General features: G+C 52.0%; 1 protein-coding gene across 4 annotated transcripts; it reads left to right on the top strand.

The window, feature by feature from the left end:
- The first annotated feature begins 4979 nt into the window (after window positions 1-4979).
- Nt5c1a (5'-nucleotidase, cytosolic IA) lies at window positions 4980-21866 on the top strand. 4 transcript variants are annotated; one of them, XR_009590629.1, is made up of 7 exons: window positions 4982-5767; window positions 12064-12231; window positions 12599-12728; window positions 15831-15953; window positions 17231-17415; window positions 18959-19451; window positions 20286-21866. XR_009590629.1 is itself a non-coding variant. In XM_021639455.2 (6 exons), exons 1-6 carry the CDS (start codon window positions 5642-5644, stop codon window positions 19328-19330), a joined length of 1074 nt encoding a protein of 357 aa, XP_021495130.1. In that variant the 5' UTR covers window positions 4980-5641; the 3' UTR covers window positions 19331-19571. The 4 variants fall into 4 exon arrangements, 3 of the variants coding, with proteins under 3 accessions (XP_021495130.1, XP_021495129.1, XP_021495131.1); XM_021639455.2 differs by lacking the exon at window positions 20286-21866 and having other exon boundaries at window positions 4980-5767; window positions 15861-15953; window positions 18959-19571; XM_021639454.2 differs by lacking the exon at window positions 20286-21866 and having other exon boundaries at window positions 18959-19574.
- The last annotated feature ends 848 nt before the right edge of the window (window positions 21867-22714 follow it).

Raw genomic sequence — 22714 nt, 5'->3', positions numbered from 1 at the left:
AGCCAAGCTAGATCTTTGGTCTGGCAGGGAATCTAGTCACAGAGCATAGGAACCCATTTAAGCTACTTTAAAGAAAACGGAAAGCAGAGCCCTGCTCGGTGGTGCATGCCTTTAATCCCAGCACTCGGGGAGGCAGAGTCAGGTGGATCTCTGTGAGTTCGAGGCCAGCCTGGTCTACAAAGGGAGTTCAGGACAGCCAAGGCTACACAGAGAAACTCTGTCTCAAAAGACAGACAAACAAAAACTGGTTAAGAGCATTTGGTTACTCTTCCAGAGGTCCTGAGTTCAATTCCCATTAACCACATGGTGCTCACAACCATCTATTATGGGATCTGGTGCCCTCTTCTGACTGATGCCCTCTGCTATCATGTAGGCATACATACAACTAGAGCACTCCTATAGATGTATGTATGTATATACATACGTATGTGTGTAGGTCTGAGCCTCCAAACCAGAACTGGCAACCGGGCCTGTCCTTTTCAACCCTGGAATCACAGGCTTTGTGCCTCTGGGGAATGGTTGCTTTGTGGTTTGTTTGTTTGTTTGTTTGTTTGTTTGTGACAGGGTCCCACTCTGCATCCCAGGCTGGCCTTGCCTCCCTAATCCCCTAGTGTCCCGAGCACTGGGATGACAGGAGTGTTCCAGCATGCCCAGAGGGTGCTGATGGCAGGAGACATTGGTAGACGGCACCTGAAGAATCCATGAGTGGATAGCAGCTGATGGCAACAAGCTGGGCAATGGTCAGTACGTTGTTTCTGTGCAAATTAAGAAAAGGCATTCTTCTGAGCAGAAGAAAGCATGCAGCCAAACAGAGAACAGCACCTTAAGTTCCTTAGAAAAATACGTCGAGGCATGGTAGTGCTCACCTTTAATCCCAGATCTGTGTGAGTTCAGAGACCAACGTAGGCCACATATAGTGAGACCCTGTCTTGAGAGAGAAAGACACAGAGAGAGAGAGAGAGAGAGAGAGAGAGAGAGAGAGGGTGTGCAATTTCCTCTTTGCCCTGACATCCAGTGTGCTCAGTTTAACAAGTCAGGCTCGTGATGGATGTCAGCCCTCACCTGCCAGGCAGGTCAGAATCACTGTGGTATACACCTGTTTCCACCGTCCACACTGAACCCAGCCTAATTCCTGAGCGCTCTTAAACTGACCCAGAAGTGGTAGGAGCAGCATGGGAGGAAGTGGTGGAAGGCTCTTTTTGGAATGTCCCCTCCACAAGCCTGAGGCGGCAGTGGCAGGTGGAGGTGCTGGCTTCCTTCTGAGACGCTCCATTGCTTTCACAAGGGCTTCCTCAAGGACACCTGGGGAAGAAGGCGGCCTTCCCGGCAGGAAGCAATTAGGATGAGGAAGGCTGCTGACCTCCCTCAGGGTAACCACGAACTAGAGGATCTGGCTCAGAAGCCAGAGAACCTGAAGTTCCGGTTCCCAGAGGAAGCCACTCCGCAGGGATGGGAGGTCCCGTCCCCTGCCTGCCTGGAGATGCAAAGGTCCTGGGTTGCCTTCTGCTCAGATCCCTCATAATCTCTCACCGGGCAGGTGGAGCCACCTCCTACTTTCAGTCTTGCCTTCTTCCTCACCTGCAAGCCAGGGTGACACATCCTGCCGGCTCGGTGACACATCCTGCCGGCTCTTCAGGGGCCCTTCCCCTGCCTTATGACCTGTAGCTTAAATATCCCTCAAGGCCCTGCATTGTCTGGCACCAGTGAGCTCGGAAGCCTTGATCTTAAGCTCCTGCATCCATGCTGGAGCCACTCGGAATCCCTTCCTTGGGATCTCTCAGACTGCGTACTCATGTAAACCGTTGCTCCTCTCTGGGCCACTGGCTCCCCTTGCCGCCATCTTTGTGAAGACTTGCGACCCTCCAGCAATGGCCCCTCGTGTTTACACAGTCCATGAAGTCGGCAAACCTTCCTGTGTGGCCACGCGCATTTAAGTCTCTTCCGGTCTGGATATGAAGGGGGGACCTAGCTGGAGAACGTATGTCACTAGGGGTGGATCCTTGTGGGTATAGCGTCCCTAGCCACCTTCCTGCCCCTCTGGTCCACATGAGGAGCGCCCCACTCCCAGGACACCCTGCGTCTTTCTGGACCCAGAAACAGCAGGTGTTTGTTCCAGCTCTGCTTGGTCAAGCCCTCAAAAACTACAAACGAAAGTAAAATCTTAAGTCCTTTAACTGGTTTCCGATGGGTATTTTGTCACAGCGGCACAAAGCGACTAGAAGACAACCTGCTTTCCTCCACAGAGGGAAGTGAAGGCTCAGAGAATCACTGCTTTGCCCTGGGGCCTTGAATCAGATGTGTTGGCATCGAGGCCACTGCCACTTGTCCTTTCTCAGCTATGGGAGCAAACCCAAACCAGAATGTGAAAGGGGATAGAAAGCCCAGAGTCTCTCCTGGTAGAGATAACAAGAGGTAAAGAGCCAAGGGTTACATGACGAGATGGTACAGGCCATGGATCTTACTAAAACCAGCCAATGGGGCCAGTCCTGCTGGGGCAGGATGCCCAGGAGTGCAGATCAGGTTGTGAATCTCCTAGAACAGTGGTTCTCAACCTGTGGGTTGCGACCCACTTGGGGTCAAGCAACCCGTTCACAGGGGTGGCCTAAGGTGGTTGGAAAACACAGAGATTTACCTTACGATCCACAACAATAGCGAAATTACAGTTATGAAGTAGCAACTAAAATAATTTTATGGTTGGGGGTCACCACAGCATGGGGAATTGTAGTGAAGGGTCACAGCCTTAGGAAGGGTGAGAACCAACGTCTTAGAGGGTCTCTTCACACTTTATCATCTGATGAGGCGCTGGACGTCGAGAGACAGTGCCAGCCAGCAGGAGTGCAGGAAGGCAAAGCCAAGGAATCCCTACAGCCAGCTAGCTCTCAGCGAGAACCATGCAAGCCAAGAGGACATTTGGAAACCCAGGGGGGTCGAAAGGACAGTGGCAGCTCGATTCTCTAATCCTTTACACGAGCTCTAGGCAAAGCTCTGAAAGGAACTGAACGTAAGACAGGGCAGGGTTCTTTGATGGCACAGAAGACACACCTACCCTGTCGGTGTGAGCAAAGAGGCACGAATTAGGGAGGACGTCCGCCATCGGGTGGATGAAAGTACCGGGCTCGGAGCACGTATCCCGACAGACCCAGCACTCAGGAGACCGAGGCTAGAGGATTGTCTTGAGTTTGAGGCCAGCTTTGGCTATGTCGTGAGTTCTGGGACAGCGTTAGCTACGGTGTAAGCCTTAAAACAAACAAACAAACAAACAAACAAACAGAAACAAAACCGCGAGTTAAACATGCCTACGAGAACAAGGCTTTTGGCTCACACAATTAGACGTTCAGGTCCCACTGGACCCTTCCCCACCATCTGCTCTTCTGTTCCCCCTCTCTAACTTCATTGACTGAGACAGGTTTCTCCGCAGTCTTTCACCTGCCGAAGGGAATGATGGGTCTCCTGCTCACATTGGCCAAAGTTAAAACCTCAAGGGAGGATGTCTGTGATTTTTGAGAGCAGCTCTGTGTACACAGAAGTTCCAGGACAGCCAGGACTACAGAAACAGACACCATTTCAACAAACAAACAAACAAACAAACAAACAAACCCAAGTCTCCCAGCATCCATATGACTGCCCAGGAGGGGAATACAATCCTTCCTGTATCAGTCAGAAGGTCCAGAGAAATGGTTGACCCAGCCTCAGTACATGCTGCTCCTCGAGCTCTGGGGAGACAGAGCCTCTTATCAGAGGAAAAGGCCGAGAAAAAGCAGTTGCATCAAGCAAAACCAATAGCTATCAACGTTCTTCTCTGGAAGAGCCGGAAGAACCCGTGGAAAATTGAGCTAATCCATCTTAGGACCCTAGCCCTGTTGCAGGGAGTCACCCACTTCTCAACCAGATCCTGCTTATTCAACCTCTCAGTAGAGGGTACAACGGAAATCTGGAAATAGCCACGGCAGCCAGGACTTAGGGAACCATGACCAGACCCAGCTCCCTCTCAGGGCAGTGGGTTTCTCTCATGGGGTCATCTGTCCATCCTTCTCCATATTCACCTGGTTGTCACCTCCGTCTGCTCACAGACTTCTGCCCCACATCCCCTCTGTTTTAGACAGAGGATAGCCATGCTCCAGAGCCTCATCCAGACCTTTTGGGGAGATGGCTGCACTTCACAGCATCCTCCGTCAAGCCTGAGGCTGACCACCCAACCCCACATCCTAAAGAAAGGGAAATTTTTGACTGGCCCAGGTCATCTTTTCAAGCCAGTCACACAGATCTAAATTATTGGGGATGGGTTACCCCCCCAATCCATCCCAGTCTGGAAAAGGATACCTCTGAACCTACCTCTCCCAACTTTCTTTGTTGTTGTTTTTCCTCCTCCAAATCTATGCTACTGCTTTTCAGGAGGAGATATTTCTATCCACTCTAGATAAAGGGCGGCACCCAAAGTGATCCCGTCCAAGGCCAGCCTACTGAGCTGATGAGTTCACTGGGGTGACTTGTAGGTGTGTGGGTGAGGGTTATTTACAGGAACCTGGGCAACTCTGGAAACCGTGTCACCCAAAAGCCCAGCATCCGCGATGACTCAGGAAAGCTGCGGCTGTGGAGTTCCCGGTGCGGCTTGCAGGCGGCTACACCACCCAAGGTGCTCTCCTCTCCCGCAGAGGTTTACTTTACTATTCAGAGTTGGGAGGGAACCCCAAGTCTTTAAAATTCCTTGGGCTTCCGGATTCTTGTAAGTTTCTTGAGCCCCCGGGGCCTCCCCTGAGGGAGGAGACCCCTACAGAACAAGGTTTACTTGAGTCCTTCTAGGACACGGTGCAGGCTGGACGGAGCTCCGCTCTGTTCCAGATCCGAGCAAAGAATATCCTCCCTGCCCATTTCCCTTCCTCTAGCTACCTCACAACTGGAACCACCCCAAGTTCATCACACTGGGCTTGGAAATGCACGCCCTCTGCTGGCCAACAGGGGAGCCGACACGAACCCGGCTTTAGAGTCCCCTTGGAATTCGCTCTGGACTGCGTCGCCCGCTGGGAGAGCATGACATCGCCTTGGATTCAAAAGCCCCTCCTCCTGTGCAGGAAAGACTTCGGTCCCACACTTCTCCCAACCTGTAAGGAGGCTCCCTGTTTATGAATGGACGCTGTCCATCCACCACTTCTCCGGGCCCAAGGATGGTCTGCGATTTGGGGAAAGGCGACTGATGGCGCATGGTCCCGGGACGCTGGCATCGGAGGGGTAGTGGGCCTGTTAGCTGAGTGGGCCTGTCTGCTATGGGAATCACCGTATCAGCAGGGAGAGATCTTAGGCTTCCTCTGCTCTCGGTACCCTTGAACTCCATCCCCACATCCATGAATCCGTAGCACCCCACGAGCCCGGCTCCAGCCGGCCTGCTCCAGAAAAGCAGGCGGCACCTGCCCCCCATTGGCTTCAGACACAGGTCGGCCGGGGAACCAGAGGTCAGCCGTGCCCTAAACACCGCGCGGCGGCTTGAACCTGCGGGTCCCGCACCCCCGGTGGGCGGGGCGGACTCGCTCGCACTCCCTCCCGGCCCTGCCCGCCTGCTTCTCCCGCCCGGGACGCGCCTCCCTCCCGCAGCTCAGTCCCGCCAGCTCCGCGTCTCCGCCGCCGTCTGCTCCTGCCGGACCGGAGCATGGAACCCGGACAGCCCCGGGAGGCCCGCGAACCCGGGCCGGGGGCTGAGACCGCCGCGGCGCCGCGCTGGGAGGAAGCCAAGACTTTCTACGACAACCTCTCGCCCAAGAAGAAACCCAAATCGGTAAAAGTGGGGCTTGGGTTTGGGGGACACGGGAAGGGCCGCTTCCAGGAAGGGGTCTCAAGCCCTCTGAGAAGGGACTTGCGGAGCCCCTCCCCGAGGGGACACAGCTCCTCCGCTCCAGAATGTGCCCAGCGGTTGGCTCGGGCTCGAGTTTATTTTGGGAGCTGTGCTCTAGTGGCGGTGGTTTTTTTCCCTCCCCTATCCCGGGCTCAGGTTCCACGCCAGGGTCCCCCTCCCCCATGCTGTCATCAGGGGCCTGTCCCCCTCCCGACGCTGGCAGCCCAGACGCACGGACAGCACTTGTTGGCACCGCTGGTCAGCAACCGGGGCAGCAGCGACCCGGGCTCAGTAACTCGACTCTAGAAACCCCGGCTGCTCGCTGCGCTCTCAGGTGCAGCCAGCTGGGCTTCCCGACCGAAGCCTGGGCCCTTGGGCTCGAACTGCAGACCCAGGACCCTCTCCCTGCATCTTGGAGGAATGTTGCCTGCTCCAGGCTCAGGGTTTCTCTTCCAGGCTCTGATCTTCCAAGGTCTTAGACATTGCTTCTGATTGGGGGGGTTGGGGATGGGGTGGGAGGGCGTTAACAAACAGGAATCTCAGTGGTGGCATCAGTCCTTTGCAACTTCACGCACAGGCAAAAATTCCCTCTTCCTCCATCGGACTACTTCACGATACCTTAGCCTTTGCTCACACCACCACTTTAGACCTAAGAGCTTGGGCAGTGGATTGACAATAGAAGGTGGCCCAGAGGCATTTCACAAGGACCTCCAGTCTGACCTTAAAGCATTCCCACTGCTTCACTCCAGTGACTTTACCCAGGAGGCCGTCCAACACAGTCACCTCCAGGCCTTGGCTCATCCTGGTGACTGAAGATAATAAGCTGTGCCCTACCTGTCTCGGGAGTGTGTGCCCACGGAGGGCTAGAGATGGGAAATCCCACTTGATGCTGTGGGAGCACTGGAGAAGGGCTGACCGCCACAGGAAAGGCTTTGGGGAAGGCTTCAGTGGGTGGGGCCTCCTGGGACACCTGGGGAGAGGGGATGGAGGGGGGGCGGGAAGGGAGTGGAGACAGCACAGCAAAGAGCTGTCTTTGAAGGTGAGAACCTCGTTCAGAATCCATAGCGAGTGGGAAATGCAGGATCTTTGGCGGGAGTGTTACAAGGAATCAGAGGGCTCCGGGCCCAGGGACAGCTCTGTCTCAGATCCTTGAGAAGAGGCCTGGACCTTATTTAGTGGGGGTGAGGCTTTGACGTTAGGTTCTGTGGAGCCCCATGTCTGAGGAAGTCTTCAGATCTGTGAATCCAATTTCGTTCTAAAAAAAAAAAAAAAAAAAAAAAAACACAACTTTAAATATTTGAAAAATCAAGTGGTACAAATCAGGACCTTCTCAGAACTGTGCAGAAGCGTAAAATTGGCTGTATACTGAAGCTTGAGTCTGTGGTAGCGTCCTAACTCCTCCTTTCAAATGCATTGCTGTCCAAACTGTTTTCGTTGGCTAGCTTTGTTGCAGATACAGTCATGTACATAGGTAGATATCAGATCTGAATTGTAAAATAGACTTAAAGCAGTTATATAGTTGGCTTACTCATATTGGGGGTTGGGGGGGTCTGCCTAAGAATTCATTTGACTAAAAAGGTCAACCTACCTTTAAAAATATGAAAATGGTAATGGCACTGTTGTAGGATCCTTTTTTTTAATTCTTTAGCAGGGATTAACTTGGTTCCACTTTCATTTTATAAAAATCATACTGGGCTGTTTATCGGGTGGATTGGAAAGGGCGGGCCTGGCATAGGTCATGCCATGAAGATAGAAAAGCAAGACCGATGTCCTGGCCTGAGGCATGGGGAAGAGATGAATGCTGGAAAACAGGAGAGAATCTTCAATGTTCAAAAACTATTTCCTTCCCAAGTATCAGAGAACCAGGCCATGGTCAGCCATGGCCCCTTCATCAGCCCTTGAACCCTAGTCTGATTAGGTGACATTCCCAGCGCCTATCCTTCCTGTCCATAGCCCCTCTTCCCACAGGCTATTTTGAGAGTTGTAAGCCTCATGGGCCTGCCGGGGCTAGTTTTCATTCCCAAGAGCTTGAGTAGAATATTTGTCCTAGTGAAGACCATCAGAGGCCCTCACCTCTTGTGGTCAGAGGCCTTCACCCAGAGCTATCCTGTCCTCCTCTCTCCCAGCATCCCTCCTATGTCCTTCCAGAAATAACAGTTTCTTTGGCTACGTTCCTATCGTGAGTGCAATGGACAGATTGTTGGTCTAAGTGGGAGCTCCTCAGGCAGGCTAGTGGCACTGGGTTGCCCTCTGTTAATTCTCCTACCCTCACCCCCAAGCCACAACAATCAGCCTAAATCTCAAGAGAGCTGGCAAGACCACAGCTCCCCACAGCTCAGTATTCCCAAGATGAGCCTCTGGGTTGTTCCGACCCAGCTCCTAGCCTGGAACAGACTCTCTGATTTGGGTGCACATGTGAGTTGGATGTTAAGAAGCCTGGCCAGGCAGGAGAGGGTCAGTCTACACAGACTCAGCTCCTCCTGGTTCTGGACAGATCCTGTCACCTGTTTTTCAGACCCACTTGGAAGCTGGACAAGGGGCTTGTGCTTCTGAGGCCCACCCCACATATGTCGTATCAGAGTGATTGAGAAGGAGGCAGGGTCCTGTCCTGGGGACTGTCACTTTCCAGGGGAAGAGTGTCCCACCATGGAACAGCACAGGATGAGGACACAATGCTTCTCTTCATTTCTTCCAAATATAGGAAGAAAGGCTGCGATGTAAACAGGGAAGTTGTTGAAGTAACGAAAGGTGAAGTTCTCTGGGAGGATCCTATCAGGAGGGCTGTTATGCGGACAGAGGCCAAACTGGAGGCTAGGGACTTGAACTCTCATCTTGTTTTTGTGTGAATAATACCCTGACCCTCTCTGGCCCTATTTCCTCATCTATGACAGGGAAGTAGACACTCCAGAGGTCAAGGCAATCAAGGCATCCTTTCTTGCGTTGGCTGGGAGTAGGATCTGAGGGATTCTGGGTAACTCACCTAAAGGAGACCCGAGACCCAGCAGTGTGGCAGGACCTGTGGGACGGAAAGCGAAGAAAAGGCTTTGGCAGGCTATATGGGCTGGAGCTGGATTCAGAGCCTGCCTGAAGTGGATGGAGGGAACTGGGTTCTCTGTCTTTGCAGGAATGACAGCTCTGGCCCTAAGGCTCCCAAGTGCTGATGCAGTTGAGAAATGCCTGGTCCAAGAACATACTGGCACACAGGTGATCAGACACTGGCGAAAGCATTGGGTTGAGATTCAGAGGAGGGATGCCTCTGCCATGTCGTCTTCCATTGGCCACACTGGTCATTTACACCACCTTTTAAAAAAATTATTGTATGTGCATTGGTGTTTCACATGCATGTATATTTGTGTAAGGGTGTTGGGTCCCCTGGAACTGGAGTTCCAGGAGTTGTGAGCCGCCATGTGAGTGCTGGGAATTGAACCTGGGTCCTCTGAAAGAGCAGCCAGTGCTCTCAACCACCGAGCCACTTCTCCAGCCCCCATTTACACCATCTTGGTTAAAGTTAAAAAGCTAAATACAAGCTGTGGTCAGCTACATAACTTTGTGGAAATTTTTGGTTTTTCCATTCCCGTTTTGAGAGGCTCTGAGGCCTCTCTGGCCATTATCCACAGGAACCTGCTTAAATTCATTAAAATTAAGTGAATTTAGGGACCAGGGAGATGGCTCCATCGATATAGTGCCTGGCTCAAAAACACAGGGAACCTGAGTTTGTATCTTCAGCATCTACGTAAAAGCACATGTGATGGTGTACATGAGTCAGCAGGGTATTGACAGATCTCTGGAGCTCAGAGCTCACTGGCAAGCCAGTCCCACCAATCAGTGTGCTCCAGGCTTAGTGAGAGACTATGCCTCAAAACAAACAAACAAAAACAGTGGAGAGTAATAGAGGAAGACACCTGACACCCACTTCTGGGCTCCGCACGCAATCATGCATTCACACATACACATACATTTTTTTTTTTAAGCAAGTGAAATTAGAACTCAAGTCTTCATCATCACCAGTCACATCTGAAGTTAGCACACAACCACCCAGTACAGTTTATAGAGCATTCCCAGAAAGTTCCATAAAGCCTTGTTTTCTAGAGCTGCCCAGGTCACAGAGAAGTTGAGCCCATGCATTTCCTGCACACTCATACTCTGATCTCCCCCAGAGATTACGAAGAGCCCAGCTGCTGTTCACAGAGGCATGGTGGTCTCCCTGACTCCTAAAGGATGCTATGAATATCTGTGTGGATGGCCCTGAAGCTCTTTGGGGGCAGAAGTCAAGCCTGTCTTGCTTCCTAACATGTCCCCATCATTCAATGCTGCCAACCAGTTGGAGCCTAGCAGTGGGCTGAATAAATCATCCAGAAGATTACCATGAACAGGCTGGAGTGTTAGCTCCACTTATGAGCCCCTCTCTTCCCACCTGTAAGGTAGGGATCATGACTGTCACGGGTCACAGAGAAGTGCTGTCCATGAGTTTCCCACACATCCACATTCTGATGCTCCCCAGAAATCAGTTAGGCTACAGCTGCTGTCCATGGTGGCACGCTCGCTCCTCACCGCATCCTATCCAAGTCAGGTGTCTTGGTCCATTGGGGTCCCTGTATCAAAGTGTCACAGACTGGGTGACTTAAACTGTAAACCATAGAAATTATTTCTTGCACTTTGGGAGGCTGGGTGTCCTAAATTAAGGAGCCAAAAGATTAGGGTCATCTTTCTCGTTTAAAGATGGCAGCCTCTCACTGCGTCTTCACGTGGTGGAATAGTCAAGGCAAATCCTGGTGTCTTTTTTTTTTTTCTAAGAAAAGCCCTAACCACTTCGAAGGCCCTGCCTCAATAATACCACATTCAGGGTTATAGTTCAACAGGAGATTTGGGGAGATGCGCTCAGATTTAGCATCTGGGAAGGGATGCCGTTTGAAATCCAGCCCCTACCCTATCCTTCTGGCCTCGTCTATACTCTCCCCTGCCCTGGCCTCTGTTCGCTTTTGTGAAGGCTTCTGGTTTGTGCACTTCCTTCAAGGTCTTCCTCAAAGGCCTCCTCTCCCCCAAGGATTTCCCCCGAAGCCCAGTCACTGAGACCTCACTTCCACCTTCTGTTACTCATGCCCATCCCTTGCCTCTTAGTCCTGCTTGCTTAGTTCTTCTCCCCGTCCCCTGCCGAGCTCTGATGGCAGAAGTCATGTCTTCCTACCAGAACCCTCCGTCAGGATAAGGACAAACTCCATAGAGGAACCAGCTGAAGTGGTGGAGCCCCAGAGCGAGAGCATGAGGTGTGGGAAATTGCACTGTAAGGGGCGGGGACGTCTTGTTCAGGGGTCAGAGGACAAGGGGAAGGCGTGCGAAGGTGCAAGAAAGGTGGGGAAGCAGAAGCTGGGAGTAGAAAAGGAAGTAGAGGTCAGTTGCAAAGGACTTCTTGGCCTGTAGGAAGGGCTGTGTCCCTGACTCTGCACCGCTGAAGAAGAGAGCTGTGACCACAGGTCTGTGCTTCGGACAGAGCCTCTCCCAATTTGGAGAGGGTGAGAGGCAACCATGGCCTGGGCTGTGGAAGAGAAGAAAGAAGTGGGCTGGTTCCTAGCATGGGTGGCTTGGATGGTTCATTAATGGGGGAGTGAGTGGAGAGAGAGGGAAGCGTGAAGGCTTGCTTCCTGATTTAGGTGGTCTGATCAGAAAGTGGTGAGCTGGATGGTGGAGCTGAGCTCAAGATGAGGCAAGGGCGGAGAGGTTGGGTTTTGGGGTGAGGATGGGGGTGTTCCACCTCAGGCACTGTAAGCTGGAGGGTCTCTTGGTCTGTTGGTTGACTGGGGTAGTTAGAGATGTGAGTCTGGAGCTCTGGAGACAGATCCAGGCTGGAGATTAAAACAATTTTTTTTTCTTATATAATTACTGTGTTTCTGGGCACTAATTTCTTCCTGAGGGCATGCAGCTCTTCCTTCATAATGGAAACCATTTGGGAGTCAGCTCAACGTGGCCTGACTTTGGCTACATACATGTACTCATTTCCCTCTGATGTCCAGATTGCCAACACAATATCACGAGCTCCCCGAGGGCATGCTTCTCCATCCTGTCACGCTCCTACACTGGAAGTTAGTCTCCAGCAGGGTCCAGTCCAGTGTCTGCCTCTGCCCCAGGCTGCCTTTCTTAGGAGCAGAGCCGTGTCCTTCTCCACATCCCTGGGTCCAGGAGGAGCTTGCACAAGTGCATCTGCCTCTGGGCAGTGACGGCCTGTCCTACCGTCCCTCCTACAGCCAAAGCCTCAGAATGCAGTCACCATTGCTGTGTCCTCTCGTGCGCTGTTCCGAATGGACGAGGAGCAGAGGATCTACACGGAGCAGGGCGTAGAAGAGTACGTCCGCTACCAGCTGGAGCATGAGAACGAGCCCTTCAGCCCCGGGCCTGCCTTCCCCTTTGTGAAGGTGAGGGGCCAGTTCTGGAAGTAGCTCACACAGGTGCCTTTGCAAGAAGCTCTGCCTGGCAGAGGCAACCCCATAACTAGAGGATTGAGCCTTTGTGGGAAGAGGTTACCCTCTCCCAGGACTGATGGAGCCCCAGGATGGGTAACTAGCTTGAAAGCTATCCCCCTTTATCCACTTGTAAGGAGCAGTGAACAAGCCAAGTGATGGTGGGAAATGGCTTTAGAAGGTGGCGGTGTGCACAGATCTCATTCCAAACCAAGCCAGGCCCTGGCCTCCCTCCCCTCTCCTTTCTCACTGGATCCCTGGCCACCAGCTCCACCTGTCAATCCCTGGGACTCTGAACTGGAGTTTGCTCTCTCCCTTCCAGGCCCTGGAGGCTGTGAACACGCGACTTCGGGAGCTGTACCCCGATAGTGAAGACATCTTTGACATTGTCCTCATGACCAACAACCACGCTCAAGTAGGAGTTCGTCTCATCAACAGTATCAACCATTATGGTAAGCATGAGGCTGGTGGCCATGGGATGTCCCTGCCACACACACTCCCTGTGGGAGGCCACACCTCTGCAGGGTCAGACTGGTCAGATGGTCAGGCTGTACTGCCATCCTAAACCCAGTGATGTGCTGCCAACCTGGTATTCCATTGTACTGTACTTTTAACCTGGTCTTTTCCAACAAATAAGGCTGGGGCTGTAATCCAGCTGACAGAGCGCTCTCCTGGCAGGCAGAGAGCCCTGGGTTCACTCTCCAACACTGCACGAAAACTATGTTAGTACACGCGTGTAATACCTACAGACGGGAGATGGGACAGGCATTCAAAGTCTTCCTGTGCTACATAGTGAGTTCGAGGCCAGCCTGAGATACATGAGCTCCTGTTTCAAAACAAACAAACAAACAAGGAGTTGGAGGTGTGGCTTAATTGGTAGAGAGCTTTTCTGCCATGCACGAAGCCCTGGTACTAAAAACCAAACAACAAGCCAGGTGGTGGTGGCTCAATCCCAGCACTGGGAGACAGAGACAGGCTGATCGATGACAGCCTGGTCTACAAAGGGAGTTCCAGGACAGCCAGGGCTACAGAGAAAAACCAAACAACAACAAAACAAACAAAACAAAAACAACACAGTGGCATACAAACCTGTAATCCCAGCCCTTGTGGAGTCAGTGAAGTAGAGACAGAAGGATCAGCAGTTCAAGCACATCTTCAGATACGTGTGACTCTGTCTCAAAAATAAATAAATAAATAAATAAATAAATAAATAAATAAATAAAGTAATACAAGATTGTAATGCTGTGTGTGGTGCTGTGCCCCTGTAATGCCAGCACTCTGGAGGCAGAGGTAGGTGGACCTCTGAGTTGGAGGCAAGCTTGGTTTAAAAGTGAGTTCCAGGAGAGCCAGGGCCACACAAAAAGAAACCCTGTCTAGAAAAACAAACACCAACAAAAACCTGTAAAAACAAAAACAAAATGAATTTGAAATGCTACCGGTTCTAGGAGTAGAACTGATTTCCGGCCACCCGTGGTTGATCAACATAACTGGCTCATAAAATTCCTGAATATTTAATAACTAACTCTTAAAAACTGGCACAAGCCAGCTGCAGCCCACACTGGACAGGCCCGACTCCCTGTGTTTACTGCCTCACTGCCCCAGTTTTGCTACCCGTAGAAGACTAACCAAGCCTCACAAGGCTAATCAGAGAATGAGGGGCAGTTCATAGAGAAAGGGCACTTCTCCCTCTCTCTCTTAATGATTTATTTATTTTTATTATGTGCATTGGTATTTTGCCTGCATGTATGTCTGAGTGGGAGTGTCAGATCCCCTGAAACTAGAGTTACAGGCAGTTATGAGCTGCCAGGAATTGCTAGGAATTGAACCTGAGTCCTCTAGAAGAGCAGACAGTGCTCTTAATCCCTGAGCCATCTCTCCAGCCCTGAAAGGACACTTCTCTTTTTGGACAAGCTCTTTTTGGTTGAAAGCTTCCAGCGAAAGGAGTACATTGCCAGAACCACCAGGAAGGAAGGAAAATTAGACCTAGAAAGGCCAGCATTCAAGTCTTGGCGATCTCTCTTGGGTTTGTGTTCTCCCTGGGCCACAGGGCCCTTGTGACTCTTTATCAAGCTTTTTCCTTTGTTATCATCTGTAACTATATTTCCAGGAAATCCGAACAGCTACAGGCCATCTTCTGGCTTCCACAGGCACCAGGTGTGCACACAGTGCGTAGACACACATGCAGGCAAAACACGCAAACTTTTTTCAAAAGGGGGAAAACAGGGACTGGGGAGATGAATCAGTGGTTCAGAAGACTGGCTGGTCTTTCAGAGGACTTGGGTTGTAACTCTAGTTCCGGGAGTCTGACACCCTCACACAAACATACAAGCAAGCAAATCACCAATGCACGTAAAATAAAAATAAATAAGTCATTTTTAAAAATAGGAGAAACCCCCAACACCAACCCACCTATATTGACAGCTTTACAAGATCTTATTTCAAGTAGCCAACAACCCAGTTAATGTGCTTATCTTGTTTTAATTTACTTAATTTACTAATTTTGATACTGGATCTTATTATGTGGTGCGGACCGACTTTGGACTTGAGAACCTCTTGTCCTAATCTTCCCAGGGTTGGACTTTCAGACACTATAAACATGTACCACTGTTCGCTCCTGCCTCCTGAGTGCTGGGGATCCAAACATTTGGTACTATACCTGGTTTCACTACCTCCGTGAAACAAAACAAAAACGATTAAACTTGTGTGCGTGTGTAAGCCGTACCATCTCTGTCAGGGCACCTTTGAAAGTCAGAAGACGCACTGGATTCCTTGGAGTTTGAGTAACAGAGAGTCGTGAGCTGCCGTGTGGTTACTGGGAACTGAACCCAGGTCCTCTGGAAGAGCAGCAAGAGCTCTTAACCATTGAACCATCCCTCCAGCTCCCAACCACTACTTTAAAGATGTATATATTTGTCTTGGGTTCTGGGGGGAATGAAACCAGGGCCTCTGTAGGCTAGGTGTGTGCTCAGTCACTGAGCCACACCCTTAAGTCTCCAGCTGGCATTTTATTGCACTGATTTCAAGTCACTTGAGTGTGAGAGATGCTGAGCAACCAGAAGAGGTAGCACTCCATTCTTGGGCAGGGCCCTGGAGGACCCCGGTGGGGTCAGCTATTAACCTCTATTGTTGAGGACTGTGAGGAGAACAGCTGTCCTGTATAAGAAACTTGGGTAGTGATGGTAAATCAGTGGGCTGAGGATAGCAGCCACTTGTCTGCCAGCAACTATTTCACAGCTTTTGCAGCTATGAGAGTGTTATCTAGGTTGGACTCTGATTGGCTCAGCTGGGTCTAGAGCCTGCCCCTATCCAATCAGCAACGACCAGGCAGATAGAGTCTTCCAGTCCATCTTTTGATGCTCCATGATTCCCTGACTAGGTGGGGGCGCCATGAGCCAGCTGTCTTACTATTTCCTTGATGAAGAGTGGAGAGGCTTGGAGCAGGGATGCTAGGCTGAAACAGAGTCGCTCTGCTGCCTCACCACTCAGGCACAGAGAGACCGTTATGGGGAGTCAAGTTTGACCCTGGCCTCATCTGGGCCTCTCTGCCTCCACAGACCTGTTCATTGAGCGTTTCTGCATGACAGGGGGGAACAGCCCCATCTGCTACCTCAAGGCCTATCACACCAACCTCTACTTGTCGGCTGATGCAGAAAAAGTTCGAGAAGCCATTGATGAGGGTAAGTCATGTTGAGGAGGGAGGATATGTGGATGCTTCCCCACACATAAAGAGGTCCCAGTGGTGAGAAGCCTGGTCCCAAAGCTCTGAACAGGCTCTGGGATTACCAGGGTAACTGTAAGGGGAACCATGCATCTGTTCCCATGATCTGTCTTGTAAAGTAAAAACAAAGCCCTACCTGATCCTCTTCCCCTTCTCCTGCCATGTATATTCATCAGCATCACCTAGCCTTCTGTTTCCATGGGAACTTTCCTTCCAACCCCGAAAGCTACTGCTTTCTAAGATTCTGAATCCCATGTGGCCAGAAAGCTTCTATCTATCCCTGTGCCAATGAGAAAGAGATCCAGATTTAGCCCAACCTGAGCGGTAGACTTTCCAAAATGGTCATCTCCACAGCTGGGCTGTCCAGGGCCAAGAAGAGATTAGGGGACTCAGCAGTAAGTACTAATAATGAGTAGCCCATTCCATGTGCTCCGTTCAAGGGGCAGTTTCAGGTGACAGCTGTAGTCTCAGTCCTGCCAACAGGAGCGCACAGAGGAGGAAAGAGTCCATTTGCCCGGAGGTGTACTCAGGCTGAACACGGAGCCTGGTTTGGGGTGGGCGGGGCATCCTTATATCCCAGGGGAACTCTGGTTGCAGACGTCTATATACATTATCACACGTAGCTCATGCTGCCTCCCGTGACCAAGCACATTATCTCACAGCCTGAACCGCAGTGGCTTCAGTGTGCCTGCGTGCTCAGTGGCTGTAGACAGGCCGCGCACCTCCACCCATCCCTGCTGCAGCCTGAAAGAAGCTGTGTAACTTGGAATCACCTGTAAGGGAGTGACCGCGCCTTCAGGGGCACTTCCCTACCTGGGGCGGCCACGTAGGGTAAGGGACTCCAAATAGAGCAGTGACCCAGGAGTCCTGTGCTTCCAGCCAAGGCTGTTGTTTAGATGATTCACACCAGCGTGATCTGCGGTGTTAAAGGATTCGGATTGCTTCATGCTGGCTGATGAAGAGCTCTTCAGTGACCTGCCCAGGACGCCTCCAGAGATGATATCGATGAGGTAGCCTTTAGACATGACAGGGACCTCACAGTGCTGCCTCAAAGCTCTAGCTGCTGCCTATGATCCATGGACTACCAGTGTTTAAACGCGTTCGAGATGGGTCCTTGGTAGGCTTGCCTTTGGTCCTGGTAGAACCAGTCCTAGAAGCAAGCTGCTGGAATAAAAACAGCATGAGATGCCATCTCCTGTGCCCGGGCACAAACAACATTCACCTTTCTCTGACCAGGGATTGCAGCCGCCACCATCTTCAGCCCCAGCAGAGACGTGGTTGTGTCCCAGAGCCAGCTCCGCGTGGCCTTCGATGGGGACGCTGTACTCTTCTCCGATGAGTCAGAGCGCATCGTCAAGGCCCATGGGCTGGACAGATTCTTCGAGCATGAGAAGGCCCATGAGAACAAACCTTTGGCACAGGTGCTCCGCATTCCCAGAACCCCTGAGTAATCCCTCATTCCCCAGAACCTGGCCTGTCCCAAACTCCTGACTAAGCCCACATTCCCACCAGACCCTCTTACCAAGACTCAAGCCTCCTCTTTCTCTCTCTCTCTGTCTCTCTCTCATTTCTCAAGTTAAGAGTTTCTCTGTGTAGCCCTGGCTGTCCTGGAACTTGCTTTGCAGACCAAGCTGGCCTTGAACTCAGAGATCTGCTTGTTCCCGAGTTCTAAACCTCAGCTCTCTCACTTACCCCTGACTCCTTTCACGGAGACTCCACCCCTTCACTGGGTCCCACCTCCTCACTCAAGTGCCATTCCCCAAGTCTTGGTGCCTCCAGTGGCTCTCAAAGCATCTCTCCAAGCAGCTCTCTGAAGCCTCCCCTGCCATCCTGCTCTGTTTCTCCAAACCTTTTTCTAAGGCCTCCATCACCTCTCAGAGGACCCCACCCCCATTCTGAGTCTTCAATCCTCTCTGAAGTTCCTACCCCTCCCCCAAAATCAGACACACACGCACACACACACACACACACACACCCCCTCTGAATCCACCATCCTATCCCTGGAACCCTCAGCTCCTCTCTTGAGATTCCCTTCTGAGTAAGTGCCTGTCCCTCCGGAAGCCCCTGTTTTCTTTCACTGGGAGACAAGAGCTCCCTACTTCGCCAGTGTGGGGGAGCTGTGGGTCCCCTTGGGCCAGCTCTCCATGCCTTGAAATAGTAGCTCAGCGAACCTGCTCCCGTATTTCTCAATGGCTCTCTCTGAGAACAGAACATGTCTTGGAGCTTGGTGGAAATTCCCTGTGGGTGGAGCAATGGGATTCGCCAGCCCTACCGGCAACTTCAATTTGAGCTTTTATAGAAACCTAGATGCCCAGAGCAGGACGCTCTTCCCAGTAAGTGGTTCATAGAGACCCAGAAGAACACTGCTTACTCCAGGTGACCCAGCTAGGTAAATCCCCAAGATCTGCAGCCCACCTTCCGTGCTTCCAATCACTTTGAAAATGGGCTGTGTTCTACATTGTGTTCTTTGTTCACATATCCTCGGTAGCCTGACTGATGTGGGCACTTCCCTGACCTCAGAGAGCTTGGGCCCCACACCATGAACCACCTATGTGTCTGTCCACAGGCAGGCTCATGTGCAGTGGCTACACACTGGCCCATCTGGCTCAGAAGTTCACAGACAGACAAGAGTCTGTTCTGATTGGCAGGTGCCCATTGCTAGCTAGTTTTAACTCCTTTGCTGATGGGCACAGATGACCACACTTACAGAGCTGCAGGATAGATCGTGGCAGGAGACATGAATGGGTATTCGTAGCAATAGTTGCTCTGGTTATGATTATTCTGACAGGGCCCCAACCACATTAAGACAGACCCCAGACTATAGGTACCATACAGGAGCCTGAGCAGGCAAAACTACTAAAGGATTTAGGGATTTCCCGCCCCGACAGTCGATCACTGGTGCTTTAGGATGAAAGGGAAAATGTTTAGGAGAGGTGAGCTAACACTGTCCCCTTTTCTCTGCAGGGCCCCCTAAAGGGCTTTCTGGAAGCACTGGGTAGACTGCAGAAGAAATTCTACTCCAAAGGCCTGCGGCTGGAGTGCCCAATTCGCACTTATTTGGTGACAGCGCGCAGTGCGGCCAGTTCTGGGGCCCGGGCCCTCAAGACCCTGCGCAGCTGGGGCCTGGAGACGGATGAGGCCTTATTCCTAGCAGGGGCACCAAAGGGCCCCCTTCTTGAGAAGATCCGCCCACACATCTTCTTCGATGACCAGATGTTCCATGTGGCTGGGGCTCAGGAGATGGGCACGGTGGCTGCCCATGTGCCTTACGGTGTGGCCCAGACTCCTCGGCGGGCTGCCGCTGCAAAGCAGGCCCTGGGCCCACACAGTAGCTGAGCCACCCTGCTCCGGGCTCCCTGTCACACTTCTGGGCCTCGTCTGGTGAGGCCGGAAGTGGGTCCATTCTGGTTCCTCGCCGTCCACCTTCCTGCATGTTACCCTCATCCCTCTGAACCAGGTACTCTTAGAAAGTTAGGAAGACAGAGCTGGCATTCTCAATCGCTCCTGGGCAAACAGTGCCATGATCCTGGCTGAGAAAGCAGGGCTCTGCAGGGCAGTGTGGCCCTCAGGGGGAGATTTGGCGGGGGGGGGGGGCGGAGGGGCGGGGGGGGACAGGGGGACTAAGAGCAGTACAGTCAGAGAAGCCAGGATGCCACAGGGCTTGAGAGGAAAACCATCTCATGTAGTACAAAGAACGCTAGATGAAGAAGGGTGGATTTGACATGTAAAGAAGACCTGGCACGGACCGAACAACTCAAGTCCCTCTTTTTCACAAGGCTCGGTTTAAACCCCACCCCCCATCTTTTAGATGGCTTTCAAAGCTCTTCTTTAACCAAAGAAGCTTGCTTTTCTAAGAGTATGCACTACATTAACCATTCTGTGCCGGGCTGCTAGCACCTGTGGCACCCATGTAGATCAGTCTAAGTGAATGAATTAACAAAAATGATGGCCCTTTCTCTGGCCTGAGCCAGGGCACCGGCTAGGTTCCAGCCTTTCACCCCTCAGCCCTGGGGGCCGCCAAGTGGGAAATAAGCACGGCGCTGCACAGCAGCTCTAGCTCTGGCTTCCCATGTTTGGAAACCACTGTACGAGGCGACCTGTTGCTCCCCGTGATTTGCTAACTGAGCCACGAACAGTCAGCTAGCTGCTACGAGGAAGGTTCGAGGGAAGAGGTGAGGGAGTTATGCAGCTCACGCGCAAACTCCCCTCTAGCCAGCAGGGGCACCTCAGGCTCTCCTGGGAGAGGGCTTTAGTAGCTGGCTTACCAACGCTGGGTTTCCTTTGCCTTCAGCTTTTAGGCAAAGCTCTGCCTGCCAACCCCCTCACCTCAGCCCTGGTTCTGCCAATCACTTCCACCTGTCGTGCTATGAGGACGTTCTCCCAGCAGAGAAAGAGAACTCTAGCCCCAAATTTGAAGAAAGCATAGGCCCTAAAGTGAGAAGTTGTCCAGGCTGAGCCTGAGGGCAGGGTGCTGCAGCGAGAACGTGGGAAGCATCAGGTCTGACCTGAGACTGAAGATGCTAAGGAAGGGATGGCTTAGAGAGGTGAACATGCACCAGCACGAACCTTTCTGGGGATAGTGAGTAAAAGCCAGTCAGAGTTACCCCGGAGGTGATGAGCTATCACTGGAGTGCAGTGCAAAGGATTCTGGGATGAGCTGACCTCCCTGGGAGGAACCAGTGATTACTGCGTCTTTGCACGAATCCCTCGGCCCTTTCTTCTCTACATGACGAGTGACGGTCCTCGTTCTTTGCTAAGCAGCCCTGGCACTCAGAGAAAGGGTTAAAGAGGGATGGTTGGTCCTCTATGAAGACAAGAAGGGGCAAATAGGTGCGTCTGTGTGCCCTCATCGCCTGGCTCCTGAGGGGATTTCAGCAATGAGGAAACCTAGAACTGTCGTCAGAGGGCCAGGAGAGGAGCCTGGAGGTGGAGTGAATGGCAAGCAGGGACTCTGCCATCTGTCCTTCTGGGCATTTGACTCAGGATCTGAATGAGTACGTGTTCTGGATGGTGTGTCTCGGGGTGAGAGCTGCAGGAAGGAAGGAAAAGAAGACCCGGGAGCTCCAGGAAATGAGCTCCAGCTTGGGCCAGAAGAGTAACAACGGGTGGGTCTTGTACGTCTGTATCTGTGGCATGCTGTTCCTGGAAGGCAAAGATGAGGAGGTAGACACCAACCGCAGCCGCTTTACGGAGCCACCGGCATTATGGCGCCCAGAAGGGCATGAGGTGAAGCGTCATTGCAAAGGTCATTTTCATCGTTGTATCCAGGACCCTTCTGGCCAGCAGAGGATGCCTGGCAGTAGAACAGAGTCTGTAAGAGGCTTCCTCCATGATGGTTCTACACTCTGGCCAGAGATGCTGTGTGACCTAAGAATAGCTGCCAAGAAACGAAAAGGGGGTGAGAGGGTAAGCTCAGCTCAGGGTGCTTCTCATCCTCACTGGATCACATGGTAGCCCCTTGAAGGGTCCCCCCTGAGGCTCACAGTCAGTGGTGACAAGAAGCTTGCAAGATGTGCAGAGCGCAGACAGTGTCCTTAGGCAGTCAGAAAAGACCTGTGTGCCATGAACACAGCACCAGGTGTTGCCGAATTTGTACTCTGGGATGCATAAGGTCTGGTGCCCAGGACCTTGTCACGAACACGGAAAACCCTCCCAGGTTCCCTAGGAAACAGGAATGGTACAACACCAGAAGCAAGACGATAAAGTGCAGTAAAGAGCTGTGGATTTTGCTGGAGCCACCATTAATAGATACAGACAGCTCTGGACAGTGCAGAAAGGTCCAAATTTTATTACCGAAGCTATAAACGAGCATCTCAAGCCTGGACAAAAGCTTTTGGAACTGGAATAACAGGCCAGAAGTCCTGGGGGCAGGCTCTGGCTGCAGCCAGACAGTCTTCCTTATGGTCTCAAGGGCTGAAGAGGAGCCTGGCAGCATGAAGCATTGTTTATTCTGTTGCCAGGAGATTTAAAAACTGACTGAACACCAAGGCCTCGGGCCCAGCCTCAGACTGCACCACTGGGGCGGAGGAACCACTGCTCCCAGGACACTGGACCCCTTTAGCTCAAAGTACCACATCCCTGGGTCTGGCAGAACACTCTTCTGAGGAAGTGCTTGCCAACAGAGTCCCAGGCCCAGTGGAACCGCCACTCAGCAGAACAGTAGCTCTGTTTGTTATGCATGGAGTCTGCTAAGATTACTACAGAATTCCCTTTCGAGGGAGAGAGATGTAGGTGGACATCTGAGGACTTGCCTCCTGAATACAAAAGCCTGGCTTTAACTCACAGCCCTGCATAAGCTAGGTGTGATGGCCCGCACCTATAATCCCAACACTGGAGAGGTGAAGGCAGGAGCACTCAGAAGGTCAGCATCATCCTCAGCTACATAGCCAGTCCAAGGCCAGTCTGGCCTACATGAGGCGCCGTCACAAAAAGAGAAAAGCAAACCCCTCCCTACGCGATGGCCCAACTACCTTCGTGGGACTATAGCAAGATAGGTTAGAAAGAAAGTAGAAGCTAGCAAGAAGTTCAAATCCAAAACAGACTTGACGTTACATCTCTGTTCAGTTGATGTGTGTCATACAGTCAAAGGGATGATCAGACACTGTCAAAGCCCCGCCCCCAAAACGTGGTAAATAGCTCTGCCCCAAGCCTCTGGGTGCCCTTGAGAACCTCAGCTGCCCTTGCTCCTCCACCGGGAACGCATCTTTCTGTGATCCAGTC

This window comes from Meriones unguiculatus, chromosome 3, assembly GCF_030254825.1.
Source record: "Meriones unguiculatus strain TT.TT164.6M chromosome 3, Bangor_MerUng_6.1, whole genome shotgun sequence".
NCBI lineage: Eukaryota > Metazoa > Chordata > Mammalia > Rodentia > Muridae > Meriones > Meriones unguiculatus.
Note: the sequence above shows the minus strand (reverse complement) of the source record. Positions and strands in the feature narration are given on the sequence as shown.